Here is a 25,171-nt window from a genome sequence, read left to right as displayed (position 1 = left end):
GGTTCCGGGGGGGCCCAGGCTGACTAGACTGGGCCGCCTGGTGAAAGAATTTGCCCTGACGGATGTGTGGAGGCAAAGAAACCCAGAGACTTGGGCATACACATGCCACTCAACCAGTCACGCCACCATGTCTCGTATAGACTATATACTGGTATATATACTGGACTATATACAGCGCCACTTATGTCAAGGGTGGGGGGTGGCTGGATTTGCTCCCAGAGCACTGTCGGACCACTCACCATGTTGGGTACAGTTGTCCCTGCTGGGGGAGGCCCCTAGGAGGGTATGGAGACTCAACCCATTTTGGTTGAACGCACTGCAAGACCATGACAGTATTAAACGGGAGTTAAAGGTTTTTTTTTTCAGAGGGCCAGGGTCTCGCATTACTTAACTCCCACTGGGATGCATTTAAGCTACATGCGAGTAGGGTGTTGGACTATATGGAGCTATAATCTAAGATAATAGTGAACGAATCAGAGGATATGTTGCGGAAGCTAGAAGAGACATATAATACACACCCTAATCCTGAGAATCTTACTAAAGTGAAGTTGCAGACTAGAGTAGTATCACAGCTACACATGGAGAAGGCCAAACAGCGTATTTTCTTTTGTAAAACGCGGGTGTACGAACACGGGGAAAAGGCGGGGAAGATGCTGGCATATTTGGCGCATTTGGAGGACAGACCGCCTGTGGTGGTGTCCCTGGCTGAGACGGGCGGCTCGGTGGTCACGGACCCCCCGCAGGTAGCGGAAATGTTTATGAGGTTCTATGGAGACCTATACAGCTCCCAAAGCCACCACACTCCACGGGAAATACAGGCCTACTTGCACAATTTACAGTTCCCGCAGTTGAAGGTGGAGCAGGTGCAAAGACTGGTGATCCCCCGATTACTGCCCAAGATGTTGCAACTGCGATATCGCAACTGTCCAAGGCCCCGGGGTTGGATGGCCTGCCCCTGGAGTTCTACGCCACTTATTCGGAGACACTAGTACCCAAATTGAAAGATGTATTTCACTCTATTTTTGAATCGGGTGTCCTCCCCCTCTCCATGCAAGAGGCTCAGATAATAGTTCTTCCCAAGCCTGGTAAGGATCCCAAATATCCCGAATCATACAGACCTATATCCCTGCTGCCGGTCGACAGTAAGATTTTAGCTAAGATTTTGGCCTCCAGATTGAATGCAGTGATTCTCTCCCTGATACACCCGGACCAGACTGGGTTTATGCCGGGTAAGAATATGGCCATGAATATCAGGAGACTGTTTATGAACATACAGGCTCAGCATGACAACGTGGGGACCAGAGTAGTAGTATCCTTCGATACGGCCAAGGCCTTCGACTCTGTCGAGTGGCTGTATCTTTGGGAGTGCTTAAGATGCTACGGGTTCGGTTCGAACTTTATCAGGTGGGTTCAGCTCCTGTATCAGACCCCCAAGGCCAGAATCTTTGTCAATGGGTGGCTGTCGGAGCAGATTGCCTTGGAACGGGGCACAAGGCAGGGATGTCCCTTGTCGCCGCTGTTGTACGCACTGGCGGCGGAACCGCTAGCCATTGCCGTTAGAATGAGCCCAGACGTGATAGGCCTCAGAAAGGGAGACGCATGGGAAAAAATAGGATTATACGCAGATGACACTGTCCTTTATTTGGCGGATCAGGGACCATCATTACGTGCGGCTTTACACATTATAGAAGAGGCTGGTAAATATTCGGGTTTAAAGATCAATTGGGATAAATCTCGAATCCTCCCTCTGGATCAGTTCCCCCCGTCGGCAATGTCCCCGGAATTGCCTCTACAGAGGGTGGCGAAGGTTAAATATCTGGGGGTGAGCGTCACCAGGAACCTCAGGGACTGTGTCCCTTTAAATGTAGAACCCCTGTTTGTCACTATTAAAGATAGAACCCAGGCATGGGCTAGGTTGTCCCTGGGGGTTATGGGTAGAATAAATCTAGTAAAAATGATCTTGCTGCCTAAGATTCTATATATGGTCTGGCATGCCCCCTTATACATACCGCTAAAAGTGTTCAAACAAATGGAAGCAATCCTAAATTCTTTTGTATGGGGCTTGGTCCGACATAAACTGGCATGGCACATACTTAAGAACCCTACGCTGGAGGGGGGATGCTCCCTTCCAGATGTCCAGGACTACTATATAGCGTCGCAACTGTCCCATGTTTATTATTTTAATACATCGGAGGCACAGAGGTATAGGTTGTTAGTATGCAACAAACCAGGCAGCCCATTCCATACTCTGGTACAGGCAATATTTAGGACGGGACACGGGGGGTGTAGGTCTTCGCGCTTTGGGGCGGATATGCTACTGCACCATCAAAAAGTATGGGATATAGCCCTTAAAAAGCAGTACAGGACGCATATACACTCACATACACCATTGTGGAAAAACGGATGTCTGCCCGAATTGGGTACGGTACCGGACCCAGGGCTCTGGGCGGCTTATGGAATACTTTTTCTGTCTCAGGTTCTGAACGACTTCGGACCTAAGTTCTTTTCGAGTCTTAGGGAGGAGTTTTCCCTCCCGCCTCAATTTCTTTTTACGTACCTACAGCTTCTGCATGCACTTAGAACACAGTTGGACCAGGTCTAAGTAGATATTGGAGGGGCCCGCAGGTGCTGGACGTCATTTTCGGGGCTGATTCAGCCAAACTCACATCTAATCTATACTATACTATCCGACTGAAAAGGGTAGGCAAGGTGTCGCAGACGGCTAAGGTGAAATGGGAACAGGATTTAGGACAGATAGAAGACACTGACTGGGGAGAGATTTTAGAAGGAGTCAAGACGTCATCCCCCAAACTCTCGGATAGACTAACACAGTTGTATATAATTCACCGCGCACATTTAACACCCATGAGAATGGCAAAGTTCCAGCCCACAAGAAGCCCCGTGTGCCCCATGTGTGCCGCAGCTGCGGCTCGTTCTATCATTTGTTATGGCACTTCCCGGACGTACAGGCCTACTGGTTACAGGTGAAACAATTCCTTCATGACAACATGGGATCACCAGTGGGCATGGCCCCGAAATTATGTCTCCTGGGATTGCTGCCAGATGTGGAGGTAGACAAATATCAGACTATCTTTATATGTGAATCACTATTCATGGCTAAGAAGGTGGTGGCCAAGGCATGGATGCAGACCAGGGCCCCAACATTAGAAGAGTGGAAAAGGGAGGTGAACATCACTCTTCCTTACTGGAAGATGATATATGTCCATAGGGGGCGACCACAGAAGTTCTCGAGTGTTTGGGATAGATGGCTGGAAGATGGGGAAACTTGCACGGTCTGAGTTACTAACAAATGGAGGTTTTGGACAGAGGGTGATGATGATGGTTCAATATTTCTTATGTTTCTTGTGTCTATCTGGTCTCTTTTATTATTATTTTTTTGGTAATGATATGCTCTTGTACGCGAGGTCAAGTACAAAACGGCTTGAAAGCCTGAAATTTACAATATGTAACTGCAAATCCCTTATTCAATGCTGGTCAATGTTAATCCAATGCTTATCATGTATGTATATCTATTTTACATCTCAATAAACTTAAATTTTCTGTTTAAAAAAAAAAACATTATTGCATATAATAAATATCTGGATTGGATTAGTATGGATGTGAACTAAGTGATAAGTATACATTTGTACAGTCTTCAATACCAGCTGTATCAAGGGCATTTTAGAGCCATTTTTGACCTCGTTGACATTTGGACCTCATGCATAAGAACATCATGTGGTTCCCATTTATACTAATTTGATGCATTCAGGGAATTCTCTGTACACGAACATTCCTCATTCTAAATTTACTGATAAAAGCATTACAAAATGTATTTATTATTCTTATTGTTCTTTTAGTAATAAGTTAAGTTTTACTTGCATGGATTCATATTATCTTCTACTTTTTCTCTCTGATTGTATATTGACTTCTTCTGACCCTGTTATGTCTTCTATCTACCACAGGCCCTCTCTCAACTGTTCCTTGAGGGCTCCCTCCCTCTCCTTCTTTTCCTGGATTCTTACCACTTGCTTCGGGCTCAGTGTCACATCCGCAGGATCCAGAATGAGAAGATGCTTGAGCTTCTGGGAGAAACTCTTGAACAGGACACTTCAGCCCCAAACCAGGAACTGCCTCCTGATCGGGAAGTTTCCCAACAACCTGCCAAATTACCCTCTGACCAGAACCTGGCTCCAAAGTCGCAGGAACTTCCCCCACAGTCCAGAAAACAGCCCCCCAAGCAGGCCTTGCCCACCCCACAATCCACCAAAATGCCCCCTAACCGGGATCCTCAAATGAAGCCTCGTGATGTGGCTCCAGGGGGAAAACAGCCTTCTCGACCCCGAGAACTGCCCATCCAAATCAGCAAAGTGCCCCCTGAAAGGAAACTGCCTTCCAACCCCAAGGAAAAGCCCCACAACCCCAGAGATCAGACCCCCCAGGCCTGTGCTCAGTCTATCCCTTCCCCTGCTGCCCCCTCACAGATGCCCCCGGCTGTATTTCGTCTGCCTCCTCTGCCATGTGGAATGGGGCCTGCTTTGTTGATCCCAGCGGAGGTGCTGTCTCCTTTTCAGGGTCCAAATGCCCAGTCCCCAGGATGTGTGCCACCTCTGGGGCGATCTAACGGTCAGCAGCAGCAGCCACCTCGGGCTCCTCTGCGTTTCATCGCTCGCATCTACTTCCTGAGCACTCGGCACCTAAGGGTGCTGTCCAGAGCCCAGCGGCAGCAGCAGCAGCAACACCCTCCAAAGCGATAAGTGAGGGGTTGCGGGTGGACAAGGGAGTGGGGCAATTTATGGGACGGGGGACAGGGTAGTTGTCTGTGAGCCTGTGGGTGAGTATGGCTGTGTGATTCTTTTGCAGACATTGTTCCTTTGTCAAAGCAGGATGTTCGTCTGATTCTTTTCAAGGTATGAAAGGTGAGTGTACATGTGTGCAGGTGTAGGCTGGCTCCAAGTGAACTTATTGCCTGTATAGAATGTAACTGAGTGAGTCATTTTGTTTGGCGCGCAATGTGTATGTGAATGCTGTGTATTCAATACTTCCCTCCTGGTTGTTTACTGTGTAACAAAAAATGTGTGTCTGTGCAGAATCACTGTGTATGCTGTGCCTGCCTGATGTTTTTAGAGTAATCTATATGGATGGTAAATTTGTGTGAATGCAGAGTATGTGTGCATTGTCACCGGACATTATGGATAAGTGATCTATATGTATGATAAGTCATGGTAAGTCTCTACTTAAAAGGTCACATTAACTAAAAGAGAATATTGCCTTATAGGTGGAGACTGCTGGGCTATGCCTCTGGCTGGCTTCTTGTATCTCTAGGGTAGATCTCCTTGCCATATTTCCATGCTCGTGGAGTTTTCCCACTCCTGTTGTATTTTTTATAACAGGAAATAAACGATGAACCAAGTAGGAAGGGTAATGGCTGCAGCAGGTGTGCAGTCCTGGGAACTTAAGCACAGAGATCTTAAGCCAGCCGGCCATACATGGATTGAAATTCGGCTGGTTTAGCAGGGGACTTGCTGAATATCGATTTACTTATGGGCTGTCTGATTGTACACAAGTCGATCCATCCCCATCCAACACTGAATGTGTTGGGGGTAGGGTGACCATATTTCCAAACTACCATTCAGGGACACCCCCTTCCCAAAAATCAGCTTGTGGTGTAACAAATCACAGCACAGTGATTGAACACAAGAGGCGGGATTTATGATTTCTCCAATCACAAGCAAGGGGCGGGGACTGTGCTCCTCTAGGTATTCCCGGCCAGGACAAGTACTGTCAGTGAGTAAAGCGGTGATGTGGCTGCCTTTTTTGGGGGCATAAAGCAAATCGTTTGCTGGTTTAACACTCCTATATTCACCAAAAACGAAAGTATTACTTTTGGCTGGAGTGATCTTTTAAGCGGACTGTATGCTGATGGGTGAACCTTGTTTCTTCACAGCAAGTGTGAAAATGATCTTTTCTTTTAATTGGCAATTGACAAGGATGTAGGCACACCTCCAATATAAGGTCTCTTAAATCCTGATTTGATGAAGTCCTGTCCTGATCATGCAGATCAGGTTTTATTTCAACAAGTGGTAGCTGTTCCCAACTAGCTTTATTTCTTTTGGAAGTTTTCCCAATACGATAGTTGGCTAGTCAGTAATAGGCAACTCTACAAGCAAATGATATGTCTGTATTCTCTATTGTAACAAAAGCAGCAAAGCTGAATAACGCTCGGAGCTGTGCCTGATCCATACTTTTGGTATAGATGCCAAAGGTTGTGTGTCTCCAGGCCCCAGTGACAAACCTCCATTTCTGAGAATGTGTTTAGAAAAAAGGATGACTGTGAAACATATTTATCTGAATTGTTGCACTTTTTGTAAATCATATATTTATTATTGTTATTTATAACAGGCTAAAATGCAAAGACAACCCGAGGTTATTACATATTCTGGCAAGTTAATTTATATATTTTTATTGACACATAATGACCAAATTCCCAACTATTGAAAAGTTGTAAGAAATGAGCTTGGCCGTATATATACTGTATATGTGGCATTGCATCTCCATCTAGTGGCATATTTACAAAATGCAGAATTACACAGTGTTAGACTGGCTTAACACCACCTTAGTATTCTCTTGTAGGCCCTAAGCCTTACTGAGCCTCAACAGTGTTTTTGATATTTATAAAACATAGGCATTTTACATTTCTTCTACTACCTGTGAGTCACAAGTCTCATACATCCATGATGTAGGTTAGTTTATACGTATGCAGTTCTTGGACTAGGTATTTAAAATGAACATGCTGCTTTTGTTTATTTTGCACTTAGTAGTTATATTGTGATTTTTATATCTGTAGCAAACATCCATTGTAATATTTCTTGTGGAATATTTCATATTGTTTCTAATTCATTAATAAGAAATTACCGTTCCACTCATTTATCAAAAAAGGGGCTGTCATTCTTTTTTGATGTACCGGTTTACGTATTCAGAGTTGTGAATTTAGCTGCTCAACCTGGTGTTTCTTTTTTTTTAAAGGACACAGGCAGTATTTATAGCTCATCCTGTCTTAGGAAGATGTAATATAATGTATGATATCCTGTCATACAGGCTCCACCTACTGTATTCACATTCATGCTTTGTGATTATTCTTGCAGAATTTTAATTTTAAGCTGCTGTTGCAGACAAGTTACATGTTTTCCATGTGCAGGACCAACTGGTCTTTGAATTTCAAGCAGCAAAAAAGTAACTTTACTGGAGAGAATTGTGTTACCAGTGCTGCAGAGAGCCTAGTGATTACTCCTTGTAGCTTCTCCACTCGTTACATTTGTTTTCAGTCAAGTAAATATCGTTTTAGGCATGAGAGTTTCAACAAGGCACATTTTAACATAAGGCCCCTTTCACACGTTCGGACCGTTCAGGTCCGCTTGTCAGTTTTGACGGCGGACCTGAACGGCCGCTCCATGCAAGCCTATAGAGCGTCGGATGTCAGCGGAGACATGTCCGCTGACATCCGACCCGATCCGATCTGCCAAAATCAGACGTATGGCGATACGTCCCCATCCGTCCATGGCGGATCGGGTGAGATCTGATGAAAACGGACATTCTGTCCGTTTTCATCAGATCTCTCCATAGGAGAAAGCAGCGCTGCAAATCCCCTCCCCGCTCAGTGAGCAGAGAGGGACTTGTCATCCGCCGGCTCAGCGGAGATCAGCGGAGAGATCTCCCGCTGAGCTAGCAGGAGCTGGCAGACTCTGTAGTGACAGAGTCCGCCTAGCGTGAAAAAGACCTACGGGTTATGAATTCTCAAAAAGAATAAAAAATGAATGAAAATTAAAAAAAGAAAAGAATATAAGAGGACGCTTTCAGGCTTATTCGATATGGCAGAAATTGGTGTCCAAAGACTAGCAACCTATAATGGCCAACAGAAGTAATCACTAGCTTGACTTCAAATCGAATGCCGCGTACACACAATCGGAAATTCTGACAACAAAACCGTGGATTTTTTTCCGACGCAATTTTGGCTCAAACTTGTCTTGCATACACACGGTCACACAAATGTTGTCAGAATTTACAAACGTCAAGAACATGGTGATGTACAATACTACGACAAGCCGAGAAAAATTAAGTTCAATGATTCCGAGCATGCGTAGGATTTGTGTGCATCAGAATTGCATACAGGTGATTGGAATTTTCGACAAGAACTTTTGCTGTCGGAAAAATTGAGAACCAGCTCTCAAATTTTTCTTGTCGGAAATTACGACAGCAAATGTCCGATGGAGCATATACATGGTCGGAATTTCCGACAAAAAGATCACATCAAACATTTGTTGTCGGAATTTCCGATCGTGTGTATGCGGCATAACTCTTGTTGTGACCAAGGCAGACTTACAATGGACAAATTAGTCTCTCGGCAGATACCACTTACCTTGACATTTGCTTCTCCAGAGCCCCCAATATTTTCTACTACTTGTTTGTGAGGATTATGTACACACCCTGCCCTCCTCCCACAATTCATAGTCCATGGTCTGAGAAACCTACCAGCAGGTCTGGCCATTGGCACCTGGGGGGTAGTGTATCTGTTTACAAAACCAACAGAACGTTAACATTTGCACATTCATTTTGGAGCTGCTTTGGAGCTGTACTGATGGGCAAATGTAAAGGTAATCGGCCACCACAAACATCATGCACCTTTTTGTAACCATAGGGGAGTTTAGAAAATGATTTTGCTATTACTCCCACTGATCTTTAATTACCCTCGTTTAGTTGTGATGTTTTCAAGGCATTTTTATGACATTTAAAAAAATATAAGTATAATTAAAAATAGAGACAAGCCAGTAATTTATTTAATGAAGGTCCACAATCTTGTGTTATCAATTGAGTTGTTTGCCTTGGACATGGATGTTTTAGTGTCTTGCAGTAAATTGAAATTAGTATGTTTTGCATAAAAATACTGTGGATTGTTCTTGGTATATGACTTTTCCACACATTAGTATAAATGGTACGCATATCGATGGGAAAGTGTAACTTTCATCATGACAATATCCTAGATGCAAAAATAATGGCAGGGCTCGAGGTTTAAGGTAAGGTGTAGTTTAAAGTTTAGGCTCAAGCTAATGGAAAGGTTTAGGGGTAATGTTGAGGTTAAAGTGTTACTAAATTCAGGACCTTGCATATTCCATATCTGGTCTCCCACAGTACACAGAACATGGAAATGCTAAATATAAACTGCTAAATACCTTTCCTCATTGGCAGTATATAGCAGTCTTGTGACTTCTATCAGTGTCCAGCTGAGCACTGGTTTAAGCTTGTGGAAGGAGTTTTAATTCTCCTCTGACTGCCCTATGAGGCTTCAGGACTCCTGACCCTCTGTCTGGACAGCGCTGATTGGCCCTCTGCTGATCACATGCAACCTCCCAAAAAAAAAAACCTCTCTAGCTATACACACCAAATTGATCATGCGCAGAGTTCCCTCAAGTCTGTACTATCAGCAGATGGATTGGGGGCTGTGGAAGAAGGGGAGGATCAGACAAGGCAGGTTCAAACAGCCGTTTTACTCAATGCAGAGTATTAACCCCTTAGGTTCTACTGTGAGTATAACAAGCATGCTTTACTGCATACACAGACTTTTGTGGGTTTAGTAAAACTTTAAGGATGAGCTTTTGGGGTTAGGTTGAGGGTTATTTGTTAGGTTTAGTGTTTTGATTAAAGTGAACTTCAATGAACTTCTATTTTTTGCTCTCTTTTGGTATGTTAAAAATACATTTGAAAGTATTTTGCTATATCAGTTTGATAAGTGCAAAATAATACCCATTGATCCTGCCAGAAATGCTGCAAGCTGATAACTACCCGTGCTGTACTCTTAACATTGCTCCCAGCTGTGTGCAGTACAACCCCCCCCATGTTATGGGTGAGCAGATGGGTGGTGTTCAGTGGTCCTGTACTAGGGTGATAAGGCTCCATACAGTACTGTGAATAAGCATTGTGAAATTAGTACAGAGTTTTTCAATGGCAGGATCACCACAAAAAAACAAACAACAAAAAACAAAAAATGAAAACAAATGCAGCAACCACATACAAGGACTGGAATTAGAAAATGTGCAGCACTAAAGCGCAATGTGCATATAAATATAATGGTGCTATAAATTCATCAGATACAAATTAAAAAGACATCCAACATTTCATACAAAATGCAATAGTTCCAAAAATGTGTGCAAAGTGCATAAAGTTGTAGACGTGCAGTAAACTTCATCTACTGTGAAATTGAAAACAATCCCAAAGTAATTAAACTCAAAAGATGAATAAGGAGCAGTATATTCAATAGTCCTACAGCAAGCAGTCCGGACGTGAGTGGGAATGTCACCTAGGGAAAGAGTGTGGAAATGAATGAATGAAAGAGCCTGAAAAGCTATCCAGAAAAGGTCACTTCACCTCGTTCCAAAAAATAGGAGGGCTTACCAGATGGTTTTGACCCCGATTAGGTGATCAAAACAGGCTCATATATGTATATATGGAATCCAATGGTCTCCACACTAAGGCAAAAGATGTTTCCAGTTCCAGGCCAGTCCCTTATCCAGACCTCTAACTTAGTCCACCGGGTCAGGTATCATCTATAGAACGAAAAGCCAACCATAGTGTAATCCAGAATAAAACATTTATTAAATGTAAAAAATTGCACTTACATGGTCACTGCAATATGCAGACACAAATGTTACAGTTTGCATATGACAATTTCCAAAATGGCCGTTATCGGCCGAGCCTACGTGGTGAATATTGTGTCGTATGTCCTAGCTCCGCCCAACGCGTTTTGTCATATGTAACATCATCGGGGGCATTCAGTCTATGGACTGGTAAGCTGTAATATATTACATTTCTGTTTTTGGGTTTTGATACACTTTAATAAAGGTCAGGTTAAGATTTCGGTGTTAGAGTCGTTTAGTACTGGTTTTTGATTTGCATAAAATTTGTGCGCAATGCAGTAAAAGCATCAGGGACAAATATCTGTAGCAGACGACAGCAATTTGTATTATTTATGGCTTTGAAAATGTATGTGCTGTATAAATTTAGAGCTGGTATTTGTGACCTGAAAACAACCAGGCCAGGAGCCGGAAAACAATGTACATCTATGATTCCTGTCATTACAGTGCTGGGCATTTGTGACTATTACGGTAGGCTATTACTGTCACTTGGCAGTTGATATTGGTGGTACTTCCTAGGAAGTATAAGTCATTAGAAATCAGAAGGATAGTTGTAAATCAGCCCCTCTGTGTACAGTTGCCTTTCTACAATGAGATAATCATGCCAAGGCAATATTAAATCACAAGCAGAGACAAATGCCGATGTAATGTGTATACTAAAATTACAGACATACCATCTTTCCATTGCAACATTTAAAATGTAAGTGGATTTCTCCATGATCATGTGGATGTGTGTTTGCCTAATTTGCCTAAATGATTTATTAGCAAATGCAAGAGCTGCTGTAGGGCTTATTATGGTTTTACATGAAAATGTTTCCTTGGCTGAGGTATATTAAGATATACTGTATGTCGAATATATTGTTCTTCTGTAAATAATGGCTATTTTATACATGGATTTCAAATATAACATAACTTATTTAAAGGAGCTTTAAAAAACAGAAATATTTGTAAAAGATTCAGAACTTTATTTAGAATTGGATATATTGGGGGGGGGGGGCAGCTAATGCTGAGTATTTCTGCTGAGGGGCAATGAAGCAGACCTTTCTTGAATCATGTCATGATAGAAATAAGGGAGCTACAATTGCTGACTTCCCCCCCCCCCCCCTAAAGCCTCATACACACGGTTGGATTTTCTGCGAACAAAGAGTATAACTTTTGTCCGAAGGGCGTTGGCCAGGAACTTGTATTGCATACAAACGGCAAAGAATTGTCGGCCAACAAACCCAAAACTACGTGTTTTTTCAGCTCTTTAGCGCCACCCTTTGGGCAACTTCTGCTAATGTTGTGTTATGGTTAGCATTGCTTCGAAGCATGCTTGTTTGTACTTTGGATTTTAGTCCGACAGAATTGTGTACACACGATCGGAAAATCCGTCAACACACAATTTTTGGCAGACAATTTTAAAGCATGCTATCCAACATTTGTCCATGTAAAATCCGACAACGATTGTCCGATGGAGCGTACAAACGGTTAGATTTTCCGACAACTACCTTTAAAAAAAAAAAAAGATTTTCCGACAACAGCCTGTCATCACACAATTTCCGTTTCGTGTGTACGAGGCTTTAAGCTACAAACTCCAGGGCTTTCCTCCTTATCCTTCCTTTACTATTGCGTGGGTCATTGACCTAGAACAATTATGAGTGTATTGGGTGCTGAGAAACCTGTTGCATATACAGTATATGTTTGTTCAACATCATTGACTCGCTAAGCAAGAAAAGTATGACAACCTTGGAAAAAAAATCTGAAATCCTGACAGATTCACTTAAAATGTTCTGATTACGTACAACAGAAAGTTGCTCTAAGCTACACAGAATATGTTACAGTATTAATGGATCAAGTTTTTTAAGGTTATAGGAACTTATAAAGCCAACTTTAAATGTAAACATGCACCTTTCAACTACAATGTGCCCAGGATTAAACAAACTTAAAGCAATATTAAAGCGGTAGTAAAAAAATGTTTCCACAAAATAGTCCTTTGCAAGATAATAGGATAATGTGCCAGTATGCATCGCATACTGGCACCTTATGAAAGACTTGCAGTATAACGGAGCCCTCCCGTGGCGCTCTGTCACCATTGACAGGGCTTCCATCTTCACCCGGTCTTCCTCCCGGGTTCGCGGGCTTCAGCTGTTTGACTAGGCCAAGCCGCAATGACGTCACTCCTGCTGCAGGGCTCTCTCAATGGACGGCACTCTCTCCAGTGAGCGTACAGTGCGTCCGGTGACGTCATTAACTGCTACTTTAGAAAATTATGTCCTAAACTATGCACATTTAGGAGATATTTTCTGTACCTACAGGCTTACCTGTAGGTACAAGTAAACAACAGGGAGTGGGACTTTACTACCACTTTAAACCCAAAAGAAAACTTTTATTATATTGCAGCTTACTAATTCTCAGATGTGATGGCTGCATTCGTTTTCTTAGGCTTTCTTCCCCCATTTATGTTCATCTGGTGATCCAGCTAGTAAGTCAGTTTTTTTTTTTTTTAAAGAACAAGCTGTAGCAGTTACAGGGATGAGGCAAGCCATTGAAGACTAACAGGAATGCTTACAAAGATCAGCTTTTATTTATGTAAAACCTTTACCTTTACCCCCCCAAAAAATGTTGCTGTAACTGCTTATAATGGATTAGCTGGAGTTTGGCTTCAATTTGTTAGTGTGTCTGAATCTAATAGTACATCTAACACTCCCCTCCCCCCCAGACTGACAATGCTGCTGTCCAAAAGTCTCTCTGTGCTTTTTCATCTAGATCAGTGATGGCAAACTTGGCACCCCAGATGTTTGGGAACTAGATTTTCCATGATGCTTAGCGCACTCTGCAGTGAGCATCATCGAAAATGTAGTTCCAAAACATCTGGGGTGCCAAGGTTTGCCATCACTGATCTAGAGTGGGGGCACACTATCACAAGAGGTGTGGTCTTAGTCATTTCACCAGGTAAAAACAGAGGTAAAAAATATATTAAATTTTTTGCTTTCGAGTTTAATACCGCTTATAATGTTGATAATAAAGGACTCTTACTACTTTGGTCTTATCATCTCACAAAATGCTTATTTTACTGGTAAATATAAGGAGAGATGAAGTACACTCTTATCTATCAGAGTGCTTTGTATTGTTATATAATAACCGTTCTCTTGATAATCCCATTATTAAGCATAATTTACATTAAAGCATAGGTGCTTCAAGATTTCAATGAACTGTACCTAAAGCCCACCTCTGGGCCCAAACCCTACTAGGATTAAAGCAGTTAAACATACATGCTGTGATTAGTAGAGCTGCCACTGTACTTCCTGGCTGCTCAGATGTAAGCTCTGCAGATCTCAGACCCTGGCGCCACCCTCTCTACTCTGGGCCAATCACAAAACGCTCAGGCTTTAGTTTTGAATGGCCAGGAGAAGGGGGCATAGACATGACCTCAGCGCTGGGTCCATTAAAACAGCAGTGCTTACTACCAATTGGCCTGGAAGTGCAGTGGGAGCAGGACTAATCCTGGCTGGCATGTAAATGAACAGATTTGCAAGATGTAGGAGAGAGCCTGCATGACAAGGGGTTGCTTTTGAGGAAATTGTGCCTACTTCTCAGCTTTAAAGTGGGACTAAATCCTTTTAAACCACATTGCTGGCAGGTAGGCTGTGAATTCAGAAGAGATGTGGCTTGTCTGTACTGCAATAAAGCTCTTATTCTGCCTGCAACCAAGTTTTCTCTGGAATGTAGACTGATGCCTCGTACACACGACCATTTTTCTCGGCAGGAAAAAAAACAAAGTTTTTCCCGACGTGATTCCTCTCCAGCCTGACTAGCATACACACGTTCACGCAAAAAAAGTCTGACCAAAGCGTGCTGACGTACAACGCGTACGACGGGACTATAAAGGGGAAGTTCCTTTCAAATGTCGCCACCCTTTGGGCAGCTTTTGAGCTGCATACTTGATTCTGAGCATGCATGTTTTTTCCCCCCGGAAAAGCATACACACGACCGTTATTCGCGACGAGAAAAAAAACGTCGGGAAACATGACGAAAAGAGAGCCGGTTTCATTTTTTTTGCGGGCAGTTTTTTTGTTCGCGAAAACTGCTAGGAAGCATACACACGGTTTTTACGTCCAATAAAAAAAATGACAGTTTTCTCGTCGTGAAAACCGGTCGTGTGTAAAAGGCATGGGCCGCATATGTGCAGCTCACTGTACATTCTCAGCATGCCTTTGGATGAATTAACTCTCATGTGTGTGCTTGGGATTTACATCCGCCCAAGCTGACCAATTAAGACGACTGAGGAAGGCAAACTAGGAAGTAGACTGGTCAAACATGTCAGTTGTGGCAATGAAACTACAGGGTGCTGGAGAAGTCCCTTTTGCTTTACATACCAGTACATAATGGCTATAGCATACTCACCATGATGTGGATTTAATTCCCCTTTAAGCCGAACTCCAGGTAGATATAAAATTACAATTTAATGTAGTTGTGCAAAATTTTATTAAAGAATGACTTTATGTTTAGTTCAAGCTATCCTTTAAATTTTGCTCCCAACCTTAGTGGCAGCCAACTAACAAAATACTTGCCTTCAGCCCTGCTCCCAAGTTCACTGCATGGCCCTGCCAGACACCAAGCAGGCTTTGGAAAATAAAGTTTCGGCCAAGGCATTAGGAACTGGTGCAAGTACCAACTTGCATATATAACTCTTAAAGGCAGTATCAGGTGATCCCCTGCACAGCAGCACTCATGCTAGAAGATTGGGTGGCAGCAGTAGGAGCCAATCTGGCTCTGCTACATGGACATGTGCTTGCAAGAAACAAGCTGACAGCATAGAACAGAGCAGTACTGGTATAAAGTCATCCAGCGCCCAGGGCAAAGATGCTAAACTGCACCCCCTTTCCTGTTCAGGATGTGCAAGCTTAGGGGATCCTACACCCAGCAGTCAATCGCTGCTGTCACTACTCCTGTCAGCCTTGCAACAGAAGGAAGGAGCATCCATCATTGCGCCCATGGCAACCGTCCCACCCGCCCACCCCTTGTCCTGGCTCTGGAGCAGTGTGTGCTGAGTCTATGACTTATCCATGTTTTTCTGCTTCTTTATTGTCCAATCAGCCACTTGCAAAAGGGGGGGAGATGACACCACTATTATTTACCTATAAAAGAAGAAATGGTATCACCATGTGTTTGACTCACAAAAGTGGCTGGACAAAGTGACAGATCCTTTTGCCGATAAGGTCAAATATGTATATTTTTAGTGTGCATTTAGCCAATGCGTCAAATTCAGCCTGAAATTCCTAAATGGTTGATTGGCTTGGCTTTTATGAGTTTGCACACCATCTTTCCTCTAATAGCGCCTAAATGAAGTGTATTTATGTTCATACTTTGATGTCTTTTCACTTTAAATAGATAACATTACAGTAAAATGTCCCAGAAAATCTAATGCCGCGTACACACAATTGGAAATTTCTGACAAGAAAACCGTGGATTTTTTCTGACGGAATGTCATACAAATCTTGTCGGAAATTACGACCGTCAAGAACAAGACATACGACGAGCCGAGATCAATGAAGTTTAATTGGTAGTTCGTCTCTTCTGCTTGATTCTGAGCATGCATGTTTTTTTGCGCGTTGGAATTACATACAGACGAGCGGATTTTCCGATAGGAACTTTTTCCTTCTAGAAAAATAGAGAAGCTGCTCTCAATCTTTTGTTGGCAGAAATTCTGACAGCAAAAGTCCGATGGAGCATACACACGGTCATAATTTACGACCAAAAGCTCACATTGGACTTTTCTTGACGGAATTTCCGATCGTGTGTACGCGGCATAAATGTGTAAAATTAATTTAGGAGTAGCTTGTGACAGTCCAGCCAAGCACAAAATGTTATTGAATTGACAAGTGAACTAGTTAAATAAGTATATGCTACGTATTAAATTTAGATTCAGATTCGGGCTGTATTGATGATAGTAATTAGCTTGATATGCTATAAAAAAAATATGTAGCTCTCTAAGGGAATGTGTGATAATGATCATTTCATATTTGTGATTTCTTGCTAATCTAAAATTTCTTAGCTTTAGTCATGACTGTGCTTTTCCTTTGAAGAAGAACTACAGGTAAATATATAAAAACACCTTGTTCAGTAATGTGACTCTTCAAATGTAACAAAGTTGTTTTTCTATTGAGCTTCAGTATTGGCTGAAACTGTCTTTTTAATGAGTTGTGTCATGCCAGCTGAATGATGAAATCACACTTGCAGTTGGGTTTGTCTGCCGTATAAGATGAGCAGGGCAGGGTACTTGTCTGAGCTTACAAAAGGAGAGCGCTGAGATTGGGTATTACCACTTGTAGTCCAAAGAGCAAGCAGAGATGAAACAAAGGGTCTTCAGAATTGTGGGCTCTCCTCCATTCTTTTCTATCAGTCATTTAGCATTACAGGAGTAGGTAGAACGGTTGCACGAGCACTACTTATAATGGTAATAGTCTGTCATTCAGCTGGACTTGTTCTAAAATGTTGAAGATGTTTCAAGTGGTCTAATCTGTCAGACACTCCCCAGTAGTAAAAGTTACACTACTGATACATAGTTGCCTTAATCCAACCACCATTCTGTCTTGAAATTTGTTAAGACAGATGTTGATTGTCCAGGAACACTTGCAAAACCTCTTCAGCAATACAGAACAGGTCTAGTTGAATGTATGTGAATAACTACTGCTAGCGATACCATGACCTGGATAAATAAGAACTGACACTACTTTACAATCTTTTGGAAAGTTAAACCATTCCTAAATATGTGTTTAAGTTGTGCACCAATTCCTTATAAAACATTCTAAAAATGACCAACTCCACTCTATTCCCGGTCAGTTTGCATGTCTCTAAACATCTTTATACATTTTGTGACAGTTTGCCCGGAGATCTGATTAGTTGATTTTGGCAATAATGCTTTATTCCTTGCCTTGGTTTTTTAACCCCACTCTTCAACTATTTTACCTGATCTGTATATCTACAGTCTGCCTGATAAACACCACCCTTATTATAAATTGTACCATTTTTTTTAAACTGGTTTCTATAATAGTTTTTAATACTATGGGTGAATGTGTAAAAGTTTCAGCATTTTTAAAATGAAGGTGTTATAAACACAATTAACCTTTTGTTCAGAAACCCCAACTACTACTACTACTACTACAACTACTGCTGCTACTACTAGTGTAATTTTGCTGCCCCCATTGGCCCAAGATGGCAGAAAACTCAGAGGGTTGACAGCATACTTATACCAATGTCCAACATCTTGGTTTCTTGTGGATCATAATAAAATGACAACTATGGTGAAAAATGTTCTACAACTGTACATTTCATGATAATATGGATGGATTTTTTAAGTGATACTTTCCATTATTTATACTTTTATTTTTACATTTTTGTGCCGACCAAGCTGTCCAAGCAAGTTACAGTAAAAAGGTTTATGAAAAAAACTATAAAGTTGCCAAGGCTGCTTGCAATGGTTAATTTGTATTCACATGGGCTGTATCTTTTTTTTTTTTTTTTAATACCTTTTGCTATAACATCTTGAGTACCTCTGGCAGTGTTATTGTTTTTCTTAAACCTCTGTTACTGTTGTTGGACAACTTGGTCTGCAGGTAAATTTGCAAAAAATATAAACCAAGAAATTTGAAATAAAGAAAAATAATTCAAACCTTAAATCCTATAATTACTTGTGCTTACCATATACAGTTCTCCAAATACCTTTTTCTTCTGTTGGTGATTCCTTAACTTCCCTTTTACATAGGGTAACATTTGTCCATTCCTATTTTTTATGTTTAGCTTTTAATTTGAAGAACCATTCAATCACTAAGGCATTTTTCATACTGATGCAGTGCGGGTTTTTGTGGGTTAGCTGCGCTTCTCTATGGCATCAAACCCACGGGTACACTAAGCTAAACCACACTGTATCAGTGTAACATGGACCATAATAGAACCAATTAACACATTAAGCTACTTACCTTCTAAAGGTTAAGCACCTAATATGCAAACTTAATACATGAAATCCCACAACCTTTCTGAACCAGTCCACTCCTCTACATCATACTAGAAATGGTATAGAAAAAGTGGTACCTACCCTATATTTGTAAGTGGCATGCACTGTGAATAAATTGTACTGTTATGCCTCGTACACACGATCGTTTTTCCCGTCGGGAAAATTACCATGACAGCTTTTGGCCGGGAATCCTGGCCGTGTGTATGCTCCATATCAGCTTACCCAACAGGAAAACCGCCGGGAAAAATGAGAACATGTTTTCTTTTTTTCCCGACGGTTTTTAAGCCAGCAGTTTTTGTATGGGGAAAGCCTGAGGTGGAGCGTAGACACGGCCGGGTTTCCAGACCAAAGCTCTCATGACAGTTTTCCTGCCAGGAAAACCAGCCATGTGTAGGGGGAAAAAAGCTACCGAGCAGGTACTCTGTTTCCATCTCGGTTTTCCAGGCGGTCTTTTTACTGCCGATCGTGTGTACAAGGCATTAGAGCTAAAGAGAAAAATTTAAAATATTCAGAACTGAAATTAAAATATGTGCTACAGATGGCATAAATAGATCTCCACTGTTTTTCTAAATGCGCATATATCTTTGGACTAAACAATGGGAAATATATAAAGAAAATAGAGGCGCCTTTGGTGACAAATGTTATTTGTCAACTACAGGTTAGAAAGTAAGACTAAGTACAATATTTGAAATGTCTGTTTTTGTGGATCCCACAAATTATCCATTGTATACAATGCAGTACAACTCTTTCCCTATCAATGGTGACTTGCGATCAGCTTCAGAGATTCAGTGATTCCAGAGCCGCCTTTAACGTACATTACTACAGCTGTAGTTTTAATGAGTGTTTTGGATGGTTTTTTTTCAAGGGCTTTCAAGTCACATCAGGTGACATTCTTTAAAACTTCCTTTAAATTTTTTACACGGTTAAAATGGGAAATCACTTTTGAAGCTTTGGAACCACAGCTAAAAACGCGCTATAAGCGAAAATAGGCATGTAAACATTACCTTTATGGTGAGCTTGTGGTTGGTTTTACAAGAAGTGAGTGGAAGCAGTAACTGAGGTCTGTAGGCATCGTTATTTTTGCCTCACCCTGACGTGAGGAATGTTAATGCTGTTCACCTACATTTTTTCCCTATTTTAACAATTTTGAGTTTGATAGACATTTGGGGAGCAGTAAAAATACCACCCAACCACCTATTTTCATGGCTTATATGAAAGATCTCTTAAAGTAAACCTGTTGCTTTGCCCTGCATGGGCAATGTACATGTTCACTTTAAAAGACTATTGTCACCAGGAATTGCGAGAATGCACCTACAGTTGTTTGAGAGCCAAGGTTATTCCAATACCTAGGTCTTTCCATTTTGGAAATCCTAACTATTATGGAAGCAGTAGCTTTATTTATTCTACCCCCTTATGCCTCCGGCATGTCACAAATTGATGCTTAGAGTGACAGACAGCCATATTTGCCATTGCTAAGATATAAGACAGAAACAATTGATAGAAATAATTGAGAAGGACAAGCTTTCGAAAAATTATATTTTAGTGCAAAAAAAAAAGTATCAAGGACATTACTCAATTGTTTTTGGTGCACTAAAGCCTAGTACACACAAGCCGAATGTCGACTGGTTCAATAAAAAACAACCGACATTCAGCCTGTGAGTATGGTAGCCGGTCCAACTGAAGTTTCATGTCCAAAAAACTTCTGATTGGGCAGCCTTCAGTTCTTCCTTTTCAACTTTCTGAAAGTATGCTAACAGACTTGGAACAATATGTACAGATTATCACACAGGGTATCACTAAGGAGTGATACCCTGTGTGATAATCTGTACACATTGATCCATGCGAGTGTGACCGGCTCTCAATGAAGCTGGTTCACACAGGTCAAGGGAGGCCAAGGTCCGCATTCCAAAATGGTTGTGTGTGTGTTTGGGTTCGGTTCAGGTGCAAATTCAGGAAAAAATTCGGACCCGATTCACACCTGAACCGGTGTGCAGGAACATGCAGTCAGACATATGTGAACGAGGCCTTACTTTCCAAAAAAAGGAAAAAAATGTTTCAAAGCATGACTCCTGACAGGTGCATGTTCTGAACTCCACTGTCTTTAAGAAGTACAGCTTCCAGCAAGGTCTTTAGTGTTACATACTTCTGGGGGAGTCGAATGCCAAAACAATGGCTCCTCCCGCTGGCCCCCAAATCAATACTGAGCCCTGTAGTGTCATAGTGGCCAGTGGGAAATACCACAGTATGTGGTGGGATTTTCAATGCTGAAGACCTTGCTGGACGCTGTACTGCTTAAGACCACAGAGTTTAAGACCACAGAGTTTGATTTTGACAGATCTTAGCAGTAAATATTTTTTAATTTTAACCTTGGTTATTTGATGCTGTTACACACACTTAGGAGGCAGTGGCATAAAGTCAGGCTATTGGCAAAGGAGAAACTGCTTGTCTTCAAATGGCCTCCCACCTCTAACTCTTTGGGATTAGTCATCCTCAAGATAAACAAAGCTGAATAAGAGGCAAAATAAATAATTTAGAGGTAAACCGATTTAAGACTAAATATTCAGATTCTTGCATAAGCCTAACTGGTTGGTCAAAGGCCTGAGATAATCTTCATGAGTATGGCCACCAAAAGAGCACATCACACATCTCTGGTCAACTGATCCTAAGTGATATAGCCATTGTCAGTGTTAGTTAATTGTTGTCAATTGCTTTGTATTCCAAGATAAGGCAACCTTTATGGGTAATAGCATGCACACTCCAGCTTTCAAAAAGTGTGTACAGCGGAACCTTGGATTACGAGCATAATCTGTTTCAGCAGAATGCTTGTAATCCAAATCACTCGCATATCAAAGCGAGTTTCCCCACAAAAGTCAATGGAAATGAGGATAAGGCTTGGAAAGACTCGGGAACGGAGTGTTTCCGAGTATCTCTGAACGGATCTGAGTGTCACCGGCACTCATCTCCCCCGCACTCCTGACCAAATTCAGTATTGCACACAGCAGAGGCTTGCATCCTGCTCTTTTTACGAGACAACACTCACAAACCGAGTCAGAATTTTGAAAAAAAAGCTTGTATTGCGAAACGTTTGTTAACCGCGTTACATGCAATCCGAGGTTCCACTGTACTCATGTTGAAATCTGTAATGAGGAACAAAATGACTCACTATCTAATGTGTAGGCGCAACTTTAGCAACAGTATTCAGTAGAATGATATGGCAAACAATGGATACTGTTAATGGTCAGTAAACAAGATTAGTGACAAACGTATGCATTCAGAATTGAATAATCATATGCCATCCAATTGTTATAGCTGCCAAGTTTAACCGTTATCAAAAATGTAATTTTATGTTTCCAAGGATTATTAATTTATGTATAGTGTGAACATATAGCTATATTTGTTTTTATGCTTACCTGCACTTTTATTTTCAGCGCTAAGATTGCCCTGCTCCTAATATTGATGGCAACTAGCATTGGACTAATGTAAATTTAATGAGGGAATATTGCACTGTAAGGTTTCCTACCTGTCATATATGGCTGCCACATTCTTCTTGTACCAGTCTGCATACATCCCTGGAAGAGGAAACCTAACAGAGCCTTAATATACATACAGTACAAGTATTTATAATAATAGAACTATTTATTGCTGCTCACAAATAAAGATAATACAATGTCTGGACATTAATAGATCTGCTGTTATAGGATACAACCTTACATATTTAAATTGTGCTTTCTACTACAACCCTTAAAATCATTATAGCAACTTCTCCAAAATAATATTTTTTATGATATTAAAGTAATACTAAACTCACACTATTTAATTTACATTGTCCTTTCTATTTTTAAATGTGGATAATGGCACTGTAATTATTTAAAATAAAAACAACTTCTAAGTACCTTTTTCCTAATTGAAATACAGCTGTCACGTGACCCAGATCTTTCCCAGAATGTCTGCAGGGAAACATAAGCAGGAGGAGCTTCTAGTCCTCTTCTGCTGGTCACGTTAAAAAAAAACAAAAAAAAAACAGCCTGTGTAATACAGAGTAAAAATATTCTCAATCTATTTTAGATGGTCATACAAATATATATATATTTGAAATAAAATCTTTATTACCTTTGGCAATAACATGGTGCGAGCGGATTCCTACCAGTCACACCCCTTCAGCCTGTGTCTTAGAATGAAAGAGAGGTGAAGCCGTCATCAATCTACATGTAATTCATTTATTTGGTTGTACTAGATGATCTTGTGTCTTTATTTTATTTTTTAACCAGACAAACTATGTAATATCCCACCCCCATTGTGTTTAGCTGGTTAGTGGGCATTGAGGAGGAGAGAGAAAGTGGGCTGTCATTTACCACTGTGTATATGTCCACATGTGTTACTCTACAGTCACATGGGCTGCTCAGATGGAGAGGAAATGCTCAGCACAGAAACTCACTGAAAACTGAGCATGTGCAGAGTTGCCACTGCAGATGCAAAATCCCTAGTTTAATTGGGAACATGAACAAAAGGTAAACATAGAGAGCAGCAGGATCAACCAGGTTTTTTGCAGAATACAGAAAACAAACCCCAAAGTGAGTATGGACAGCATGTAATACAGTTTTAATGGATAGTTTTATTATGATGTGGTTTAGTGACACTTTAAGGACAACACAACGAAGTTCTTGATATTTGGGATTGTCATTCGGGGATTTTTTTTTTGGGGGGGGGGGTGGTGAAGGAACCTTGGGGGCTGTCAGAGCTCAATAGCCAATAGTGTTTTATAATTAAAAAAAGTATTGATGTGAATAGAGAGCGGTCTAGGGGCATTAGATAATGGTTGGAATGGCTGGCACAATCCAACTAACAACAAAAAAACTTTGTATTTTATGGTTGACTGAGCAGGCATGTTAATTCTTGTAGGGTAGGTGAAGGCAGTTACCTGCGGTACCAGAGAAAAACAAAAGCAGGCAGATGAATTGGCAGGATTGGGCAATGACCATTTCATGTACACTGTGTGCACAATTATTAGGCAAGTTGTATTTTTGAGGATTCATTTCATTATTGAACAACTACAATGCTCTGTCAATCCAAAATGTTAATACCGTATTTGCCGGTGTATAAGGCGACCGGGCGTATAAAACGACCCCCTAATTTTAAATTTTTTTTACGATTTTTTGCCTGTACTCACTGTATAAGACGACCCCCTTCCCGAGGCTTCCGACGCTTCATATTTCTTCCTTCTGGAGCCATATTCTTTTCCTTCTTGCTGGAGCTGGAGCCAATCGCGGCGAGCGATGTATTCTTTTAATTAATACAAAGCCCGCTTGGATTGGCAGAGCCTGTAACATCATCAGCCCACGCCTCTCTGACTCTCAAAGCCAATCCGAGCAGGCTACTGTATATAGCCTGCTCGGATTGGCAGAGGTTGATACTCCAATCAGAGCAGGCTCTGTATTCATTTGAATACATCGCTTACTGGGATTGGCTAAGCGGTATATATGCTATATGTAGCCGAATTACCGCACATCCAGCGGGCAGCTGACCCGGCGTATAAGACGACCCCTGCTTTTTGGCCAGTTTTTTTAAGTGTAAAAGGTAGTCTTATATGCCAGCAAATACAGTACTCCTCAAACCTGAACATTTAAGAAAGGAAAAAAATTGAGGTTTTGGCTTACTTAGGAGAATATCTATGTGTGTACAATTATTGGGCAACTATTAGTGTGCAGAATTATTATGCAACAAAATAAAACTATTACAAATAAACATTTCTGACATAAAAATAAATAAAAAAACATGACCAATATAGCCACCCTTCTTTTCAATAACAGTCTTAAGTCTTCCTCTCATGGAGTCAGTTTCTTGATTTGTTAACGATCAACTTGTTGTGCAGCAGCAACCACAGCCCCCCAGACACTGTTCAGAGAGTTGTGCTGTTTTCCTTCACCATAAATCTCCCTTTTAAGAATGGCCCACAAGTTCTCAATAGGGTTTATGTCAGGTGAGGGAGGGGGCCATGTCATTATTCTTTCATCTTTAAGGCCTTTACTGGCTAGCCACGCAGTGGGGTACTTGTGATACATGCGATGAAGCATTGTTCTGCATAAATATCGTGGTCTTCTTGAAAGATGCAGACTTTTTCCTGTACCTTTGCTGGCAGTAGGTTTGGGAATTGATTTTGAGTCCATCTTCAACTCAAAAAGGTCAAACTAGCTCATCTTTAATAATACCACCCCATACCAGTACCCCACCTCCACCTCTGAGTCAAAGTGGAGCTCTGTGCCCATTACTGATCCAGCCCACAGGCCCAGCCATCTGCTCTGTCAAGAGTCACTCTCATCTCATCAGTCCATAAAACATTAAAGAAAAATCTGTCTTCAGATATTTCTTTGCACAGGCTTGACATTTCAACTTTGTGTCTTGTTCAGTGGTGGTCAGGTTTCAGCCTTCCTTACCTTGGCCATGTCTCTAAGCACAAAAAACTTGTACTTCTGGGCACTCCAGGTAGGTTGCAGTT

The 25,171-nt window shown here is 41.5% G+C and overlaps 1 protein-coding gene across 1 annotated transcript in view; it reads left to right on the top strand.

Annotated features, from left to right (window-relative positions):
• VPS37D (VPS37D subunit of ESCRT-I) overlaps positions 1 to 5,679 on the top strand; it is a 57,557-nt gene extending 51,878 nt beyond the window's left edge. Inside the window, exon 4 of the mRNA XM_040338320.1 lies at positions 3,963 to 5,679. Coding sequence (XP_040194254.1) covers positions 3,963 to 4,754 — 792 coding nt within the window. The 3' untranslated portion in view covers positions 4,755 to 5,679. The remainder of the gene's footprint in view (positions 1 to 3,962) is intronic.
• Positions 5,680 to 25,171: the final 19,492 nt, after the last annotated feature.

Source organism: Rana temporaria, chromosome 2 (genome assembly GCF_905171775.1).
Source record: "Rana temporaria chromosome 2, aRanTem1.1, whole genome shotgun sequence".
NCBI classification, from domain to species: Eukaryota; Metazoa; Chordata; class Amphibia; order Anura; family Ranidae; genus Rana; species Rana temporaria.
The sequence above is the reverse complement of the archived record's forward strand: the minus strand, read 5'-3'. Positions and strand labels throughout refer to the sequence as shown.